This window comes from Selaginella moellendorffii, unplaced genomic scaffold (genome assembly GCF_000143415.4).
Source record: "Selaginella moellendorffii unplaced genomic scaffold, v1.0 SELMOscaffold_72, whole genome shotgun sequence".
NCBI lineage: Eukaryota > Viridiplantae > Streptophyta > Lycopodiopsida > Selaginellales > Selaginellaceae > Selaginella > Selaginella moellendorffii.
Window position 1 is genome coordinate 414,513 of NW_003314333.1, and position 9,408 is coordinate 423,920.

At 45.4% G+C, this 9,408-nt stretch overlaps 1 protein-coding gene across 1 annotated transcript; it reads right to left on the bottom strand.

Moving 5' to 3' along the window:
• Window positions 1–1,610: 1,610 nt before the first annotated feature.
• On the bottom strand, window positions 1,611–3,649 carry LOC9639826. The gene is made up of 2 exons (XM_024660170.1): window positions 3,632–3,649; window positions 1,611–3,569 (listed from the first exon to the last, which is right to left on the bottom strand). Exon 2 carries the CDS (start codon window positions 3,548–3,550, stop codon window positions 1,646–1,648), a length of 1,905 nt encoding a protein of 634 aa, XP_024515938.1. The 5' UTR covers window positions 3,551–3,569; window positions 3,632–3,649; the 3' UTR covers window positions 1,611–1,645.
• Window positions 3,650–9,408: the final 5,759 nt, after the last annotated feature.

The window sequence follows — 9,408 nt, forward strand, 5'->3', positions numbered from 1 at the left end:
CATAAGCATCTACCAAAATGCCTATATCTTAATATCAAATATTGACATCCACAAAAATGCAAAATAAACATCCAAGATTGGATCATAAAAACCATATCTTTAGATATCTATATTGCACTAACACTCTTTTTTAATCACTTTCAAGATCAAATATGAAACCAAAACACTAATAATAAAAATAATAGGCTCTAAGGACAACTTCTCATCACTCAATTCCACTAATACAAATGTTACCAATGCCAATGTTTTAACTACATACTTTCTCCATCTAACATTTAGAGTAGTCCAAGTGTTAATAACTCCATTAACAAGCTATAATAAATAAATGCTATAACCTTCTTAAAACTCAATATGCAACTCTCAAGGAACTAAGGTACCAACTTAAATTTAACATAATGGATTACCAACTAAATTACTCAAGGAGCAATAGTAAAGTTCTTTGAGAAAGAATAGAGCATTGTAACTCAAACTTTCCAATGGTAAACCTGAGTCTGAGTACTAATACAGATTGTGGGTGAAAGCCCAAACAAATTTGGGGTAAAAGGTTGCAAGGACTTTTAAAAGTATAATAAAGATAGTGAAGTTAAAGATTTAGTCTTGAAAGAATTCTTTAATGGTGCTTCCAAACGAAGTTGAGGCTAGAATTAAGGGTTAGTAATCTTGGGTGGGAGTGAAGATAAACTTGGGAGTGTTAAAAAAACTCTTTAAAGAAGTGCTCAAAAATAACTTCTACTCATGGAAAAGAAATTAACTAATTATGCTCTTGGTTCATGTGAAATGGTGCTTCACTTGAGTACTATAAGGCTCATTCTCTTTCTAGGGGCTTGGGCCTTCCCTTTGGGATAGAGGTGGGGAGTTAAAGTATGTATACTAAGCCATTAGGCCATGGTGTTAGGATTTAGAGGGTCTCATGAGCAAATTTTGTTGTACCAAAAGATGTTAAAGTTTCATATGCTTGGCTACTTATGCTTAAGGGAGTATAACCTAATTTAAATTTAATCTATCCTTGGGAAAGGAATTGGGAAAAAGTGTGAGAATCTATAAAGTGATAGTTAACACCCATTGCTTATGTAATGAGTAGTTGAACCTAAATAGAATCAAACCAAAGTTAATACAATTTAAAACAAAGGCAAAGGTGGTTCATAAATCTAAAGATTGAAGATTGAAGAATATTTTAAGAATCTTTAACAAAAGAACTTAAGATTTAGAGATAAGAATGAACTAGAAAAAAAGCACTTGCAAGCATTGACATAAAGAAACAAAGCAAAAACTCAAAAGTATGGGAAAAACACTGAGAAAATAATCCAAAATCTTGAGAGATCAAAATGGAATCATGCTCAAGGAAGAAAACATGATTTTTTATTATGTTGCTATGTGTTGCACCAGCTCTATATTCTTATGCTTCTTGGACTCTCTCCTTAAACTGATACCTAACCTAGGCAATAACAGCAACATTGGCCAGGGGAAGTTGGACTTAGATTTTCTGGAGCTTCTGCTCTTATTGCAGTTGCAACTATGCAACCCAGGAAGTAGAAGGCTGAAGAACAAAACAAACAAAGAGAAACGAATCCATCAACGTCGAGTGCTGTTGTCGCAAAGGACGGTCACTAGACTGGTAAGGGAGAGATGTATTCTTAAATCGTTCTCATGCAATGTGTGTTCCCCGATGAGCTCGGCAACAGTAAAAGACCAGCTGATCAGTGCGAGACCATCTTCGACATGGCCGGGAAATGCCGTTTTCAACCACCGCACCAGGACATTTCTTGATCGCTTTCTTTTCCAGACTCCCGGCTGGTCTCAGGTTTAGCAACTCATCGAGTGCTAACAAACACCTGTGAACGTCACCCAGCTTTTTGAACATAAGAGGTTGACTGGTGACTGCATTCCAATTTACGGACAAAACCTCATTATCTGAATCCTCCTCCTCAGGTTTATCTGAATCCTCCTCTTGTGGATCTGCCTGTGCATTGATGTAGTTGACGACGTTTGCCTCAATCTCTCCCAAATCATCCTGCGTCACACTCTCAGGCATCAGGTAAACAAACTGATGCTCTACACTTAAATTCCTCGACAGCCATCTTGGCAGCACCTGCTCCTGCCAAACACCGTGTGATCTCTTCCTTTGTTTAGTCTTCCATTTTGAAACCGTGATTTGCACTGCCTTGATCGTCAGCACAGAACCCTCTAGCCTCAGGTAGATGACATCCAAGGCTTTCTCGTTGAACGCCTCAGGTCCAACCAGCACACCGTCAGCGAGCTCTTCTGTCGACAAGTCCCTGAGAAATTTTGCTTCACGTCCATGCTTGTATGTCTTGTAGTACTTGAACTCTAACCCTTCCCACAGCTTCCCTTGATACCTCATCACTGAAACAATCAAACCTTCCACATTCCAGCCGACGCGAGGCGGATTCCTGTTCGTTCCTGTGCAATCCATTCTCACAGCACCTACCCAACGTTGAATGTCTTCATACTGGAGAGTGCTCTTCAAATTCTTGTTCTGTTCCATGATGTAGAACTCCGCTCTAGACCGTAAGTATGGGCACAGGAGCCTGAACCTGGAACCGTCCTTGTAAAAACAAGTGAGATCCACTGGCCCCTGAAGGAGAGCACTTAGCTCACCCCTTGTAACCAAGTCCAAGGCAGCTGCGAGCTGCTCCTTAGTGGTCTGCAATGCAATGAACTTATCAAACAACTTTCTTGTGTAAGTTTCTTCGATCTTCTCCATGAACTTGTTACTGTTTCCCTTCACTTCCTCGAAGAACCTCAAAAGCCGAGGTATTCCACCGGTTAAACGTTCAAGCGCTTTGAGTTCGGTCTTGTCAAGACTCGACTGCGCAATCCACGTTTCCAGCTCACTGCTGTTGTAAGGTCCATCAAAGTCGAAACTCGGTAAAGGCTTGTCGGTGACGGTGGTGATCCTGCGCTCCCTACTGTTGGTCGAAGACAGCTTAACAAGGATATGGCGAAACGACACTGCCTCCTTCAAAGACGACATTAAGCTTGGAAAATCCTCAAACTTATCCCAGTCGTCTACCACGAACAGCAATGGATCGTTTATTCGGCGCCGACACCAGCCAACCAGCTCACCCAGCGTAGTCATCTCAGCCACACTTTCGTCACCTCGCGTGGCCACTAACAACGCATGTTGAAGAACGTCAGCCGGAGATTCAACGAAACGACGGGTAGAAATGTAGACCACTGGTTTTTTCTGCACCCCGAGCATGTAACCGGTAATGGAGCTCATGACGGTGGTTTTTCCGGTTCCTTTAGCTCCCTGAACCTGCAACTGAGCACCCCTGCGCAGCCTCGAAATCCTGTCCAGTAAATCCTTGGCTTTGGCCCTGCCTATGTACCTGTATTCTTCGGACTCGTACTCACTGCTAAAGCTGCGGGTGGGTTGTATGAGAGTTTGGAACTTGGTCGTATCCCACAAGAAATCATCCGGCATGTTGCCATAGACGGCCTCAAGCTCGTCGAGAAGCCCCAAGGCCTCCTCAATCAAGGAAATACCTGGGTCGCCACGCTGCCGCTTCCTAGATGCGTCTCCCATAGGCTTGAAGCCGCAAAACCTAAGAGGATGATGGTTTTTATCAATTTCTGCACGGCATAGTCCCTGAGAAACGCAACATACCCATGTCCTCAAATATACGCAGAGATACTTTGGAAACACCGCTTGATCCCTGTAAAATTGATTTGATGTTCGCACCATTTTAGATTTTGCAAAGAGGTGCTACCTTTCCCGATAGTAACAAGCCTGCTCAATTGCGACGTCGGTCTGCTTCCCCCTGCAATATTTTCCTGTCAATCTCGTCCAAAACGCCACTTACTCATCGTCAGCAGTTAGTGATGAAGAGCGAGCTGAGCTTTTCGTTGCTTCAGCTTCACCCTGAGCATAAACTCATTTAAGATAGAACAAAGAAAAAAGCAAGTACTTTGTCTTCGGCATGCCAATGCTGGGAAAAGGGATCTCACAAGGTCTGCATCAGAGCTGGTAGCCAGACTACCAAGGCTCATGGCTGCACGCTTTGAGCTTAGAGGACATGGTTTGCTGATTGGGAGCGCTATTCATGCACGTCCGCTGCTAGAAAACGGAACAACGGCTGGCCATGGACCCTGCAACGACATAATCTAAAGCCCAACTGCTGAGGAAGCTCCCTATTTTAAGCAAAAACACGTCTCCTCTCAAAATAAGGGAAAAACCGAGCAGACAAAATGGACCTAGCAGTGTCACAGAGTTGAACAGGACATCCTTGATCACCTGCAAGCCATCACTTTGATTTTGAGACAAAGTGTATATCTATCTTAGTTACTATAGAACAATATAGGTATTTGAATCTGAAACGTGGCCTTCTGCATATATACTCCCATCATGGACATGCACAAAACAACTTCCTGGGAAGACATTCACTCAGGATTAATCTAAATGAAGGCTAGAGTAGAGAGTTTTGCATCAGCCTATGCTAAGCAATCACATCGTATGAGAATTTTATTGCATTGGAAATTGTTTGCTAAGCATTTAATTAAGTTTATTGGAACCATTAAATCTATAGAAGTTGTATTCATCAATTAGGAATATAAGGAACATCTTGTTCCTTTATTGATTTATTTAGTTCCTGCCTAAGTGGGAGCTAAGTCTCTGGAGGCAAGAGATTGGCTGATGTTTTTGAGCTAAGATCAAATTAATGAAAGTCAATGAAAGTCAATATAATCCACCAAATACAAAAGTTGATGTTCAAATGATTGGTTCGGGACAAACCAAAAATTTTAATCAAAACTTAAAACATATTTTCAGTCCAAGAAAAAACTAAATAATATAAGTCCAATAAGAAAATAAATATTATGAGTCAAAGAAAAAGCTCTATATTACCACTAAAAAATTTAACTAAAAAAAAACTAAACTTAGTCTTCTTTGGCATCCACATCCATAAAAGGAATTTATATAATATTATGCTCTCTAAATATGGGCTCTTGTTGTATATAAGCTTGTGCCATTGCTTTTGCATAACATGGCAAATCATAACCCATGTCATCAATCCACTTAATATACACAACCATGATGGAATTACTATAATGAGAAATTTATATTTTATTATCACTTGTTATGAAATGTCCCAAGAACACCTTCAAATGTACTCTCCTTATCCAATGCCAAAACTGCACAGCTAGTCTCTTTAGTGTAAGCGATTAAATTTTCCACTCTACTTTAGTCACTTAACCACACCTCCAACCACTTGGAGGAGTCTCATTCACAACCTCCATAAGTCCCATTCAGGACTTAGGGCTTGCTAGCCCCGAAGGTGGCATCCATGCCACTCAACCTTTGCACTTGGTCCAAGTGCTCCACGTGTCCGATCCCATGACCGACACCCCAAGGTACCACTGATATATGAGCCTGTTATGCTAGGCCACGCTCATTCACCTTGGTCACATCAGTGGTCTAACACCACCTACATTGCAATCCCGTCTCTCCAAGACTGGGCCATCCGTCCATGAGTGATCATCCCAGATCCACTCGTTAGCATCTTTAGGATGCCCCCAGACATGGGGAATAACATTCACCAATATCCCCTTTCTGGTCCCCACCAAGTCCCTTTCTGCCCCTGGCCGTGTTTGCCAACACTACCATTGGATTGAGGCCCACAGGCCCGACCACTAAGTCCCATGGTCCTCTGGGACTTCTTCACCACACGACTGTGTCCTTGGTCACTACCCCAGAGGATTGCTCCTCTTCCTTTCCACAGTCTAGGCCTTTGGGACAACATTTCGGAACACCGTGGCCTTACGCGAGTCACCTGGGTACTCTCCCTGCCTTTCGCCTTTAGGTGCTCTAGCCATGGGCTTAGAGCGAGGTTCCGTTGAGCCACGCCTGGTATCCAAGTAGGTAGTGCCACCCACACTTGGACTGGGAGCATCGGCCAGTCAATCTCCCGGGGGAACTAGAGCCGGCTCTTGAACACTTCGCCAAGCTACCCCGCTTGTCGGTCCGTATTCACTCTAGTCTTGGACTTCCCAGTGGTCAGTTCATCACCCAACACAGGGTCTGGCCTTCCTGGGCCAAACTGGCCTTTCCTGGCCAAACTGGCTCCATTGCAGTCCTCCCCCTTACTATACTTTTGGAGCTCACCAAACCCCCCAGGGTCTGGGAGACGAACGCTTTGGGCTTTCACCCTCTCAGACTCGAACTCGGGCTCGGACTCGGACTCGGACTCGGGCTCGGGCTCGGGCTCGGTCTTAGCCTTGGCCTCGGTCTCGGTCTCGGTCCCGGTCTTGGTCCCGGTCTCGGTCTCGGTCCCGGTCTCGGTCCCGGTCCCGGTCCCGGTCTCGGTCTCGACCTCAGACTCCATCTCGGGTCCTTCTCGGACTCCATCTCGGACTCCATCTCGGACTCCATCTCGGACTCCATCTCGGACTCCGTCTCGGTCCATCTCGGACTCCATCTCGGGTCCATCTCGGACTCCGTCTCGGTCCACCTCGGACTCCACCTCAGACTCCATCTCAGGTCCATCTCGGACTCCATCTCGGACTCCATCTCGGGTCCATCTCGGACTCCGTCTCGGTCCACCTCGGACTCCATCTCGGACTCCACTTCGGACTCCATATCGGACTCCACTTCGGGTCCATCTCGGACTCCAACTAGGGTCCGTCTCGGACTCCATCTCGGACACTTCCACATGTTATGTGTTGGTCCTTTTTGGGTCCCTTTTTGGAGCCTCACTTATTGCTCGCTTCGTGCTTGTTCCTCGAGCACTTTGTTGGGAGTTCCACTCCCGCTCTCGACCTTCCAAGTCGGAGCTTTTAGTCCAAACGTGTTACCCTCATTTGGGCTTTCGCTTCGGCCACTACCACGTGGCACCTTTTCCAGCTCCACTTTGGGGCCTAGGGATTTTGTGTCTCACAACTCCACCACCCATAGACGAAGTTAGATGTCCTCATCGAACGGCAAACCATTTTATAAAGTAACACCCGCATGTGTTACCATTTCCATCCTTGGCACCTAGCCAATATTTGTCAATGGTTTGACATTGAAGGCTCACCATGCCTTCTCCATATTCATCAATGGTTTGACACCAAAGGCTCACCATGCCTTGCCCATCCTCTAAAGAGGATAGTCTCTCTAACTTAGAGACTCACTTGACCACCTGGGGTGGTTTGCTCCTTTTTTTTGGTTCAGTTCTCGCTAAACCCGTTAGAGACACCCTCTCTAACTCAATTCCACTACTCATTCTTGAGTAGTCACAGATTCCATTGATCTACCTTTGCACTTTGGAATGTTTACTCTTGACTTTTTGGAGTCAATTTCCTAGGTGTCTTCGACACCTTGCCTTGCACATTTTGTGCAACTCCACTTCCCCTCCTAGGAAGTTCTCTACTCGAGGGCACCCTCATCCTCTTTTCTATTTTTGTGCCACCATTGGCATTACGTTCCATTTATCATTATTTGTGCTAGGGCTGTCCACGGCCCTATCTTTTGGCTACTTAGTTGCTCCCTCACTTGGAGCCTTTCCTTTGCCAAATTGGAGCACTTGGGAATCCATCCTTGGAAGCCCACTTCTTTTTCTGCAATCCGTTAGCATCAAACACATTAGTGTTCCTTGGCTAACTTTGCCACTTAGATTCTTTCCAATGGATTCCACGGGCCTATCTTGGGCACTCGTTTTTTGCTCCTATCTTTGGATTGTTGCACCAAGCAATATAGGATCGCTACCTCCATTTTTGAGGTTTCCTTTCGGTTCCATAGCAAACACTTTGCTTTTGCCAAGTCCAAAGGGTGTTCACCCCTAGTACGTCTCTTTAACATTTTCTATCGTGGGCTCTATCCACGGCCCAACTCTTTGAGACTCTCCCTTGGATCTTTTATAGAGACTACTTTCCTTGGACTTACTATGCCATAGCATTGACATAGCTCATTTCCCTTAGGTGTGCCTCCCACTTGGTCACCTCAACCAAGCCACACCTTTATCAATGGTTCAAATCAACACTTTGAACTTAAGAATCATATTCCTTAACCCAAACAAAGACTTTGTCCTTGTTTAGCCACAAGATCACCTAGTGATCTTATCTTGACCCCTTAATAGGTCTATCAATAGGGACTAGGTCTTCCAGACCCTTCTAAGTTGTTGACTATGACCCCGGGGGCATCCCCCACACTTGGCGGTGCGCCCAAGCCAGCCCTTCCAGCCAAGGATCCATAGCAACTGAGACTGGGTGTCCCCATCTCATTCACCACGTCCTTGGTGCCCTTTGCACCAAAGTGTTCAAGTTAGATATGTTGAGCTTTCACTCTAAGCAATCTAACCGTGCATCACGACTCCGAGGCATCCCTCACTTGGCGGTGTGCCCAAACCAGTCTCCACACTGAGAGTCCATGACCACCGAAAAATGAGTGTCCTCATATTCCAAACCATCACCACACCCTAGTGAGTTGGGACTCGAACCCAAGCACTAGAGGGTCAGGACTCGAACCCAACCTCCGTATATGCATCTACGGACGGCATCATCCAGGATGCCTAGCGTGACTCCCCACGCCGGTGCACCAACTTGTACTCAAAGCGCGCTATAGATCATAGCTTAGGAACCTAGTTCCTCCACACTGCCAAGTCCTCTCACTTGACAAGTCTATGATCATGTATGGACTCCTCCATGCTTGGCCTCATGGCCCACCCTTTTGAAGTTATCACCTTCAACTAGGGCATTTGTTCCCCTGACTTGCCAATCTCGCTTTGGCAAGTCCTCCGACCACTGTAACATGGTTCCTGCACAAGCGTGAAAGCCTTTGATCATCGACTTTCGTTCAAAGCCCTCTCTTTGAACACTCGGGAACTACTTCTCTAACCTTGATAGCCTTGCCTCATGGCAAGCTTCAAGACCACGCTTCTGCTGCGCCACTTTGATTTCGCACGTTCTTTGAACCATTTACGCTTGGCCTTTTTAGGTACTAAGCTACCTAGAATCATCTTTGGGAACCTTGAAGGAACTCTGTCCCTTAGCTTGTTAAGGCCTCCCTTTTTGCAAGCTTTCCAATTACCATATAGTCTAACATGGACAATTCCATATTTTAGACTCTCCATGGCATCACGGTTGCTAGCGGCAACACCCTCGAGCCCCCACTTGATTCTCCACTCCCAGCTGGCATAACCAACCTTGGTTATGCCCTTCGATTCGTATGGTTCGGTTCTACCCCCTTACTTCTTGCTTTTGGCTTCACACCTTTCCTTTGGTCATTCTCCTCCAGACCAGGAGGATAGCTTTGCACTTTCTATCATGCCTTAGCAAGTATTCTTAGGGATGAACCTACCCGATAGCCTAGGGAGTGGTTCCTCAATCCAGGTATGCTCACCCTATAATCCCACACACCGAGATTATGTTGTTGCTTATGGGCCTTTACATGCCCATTGCTAGCCTTGCCAA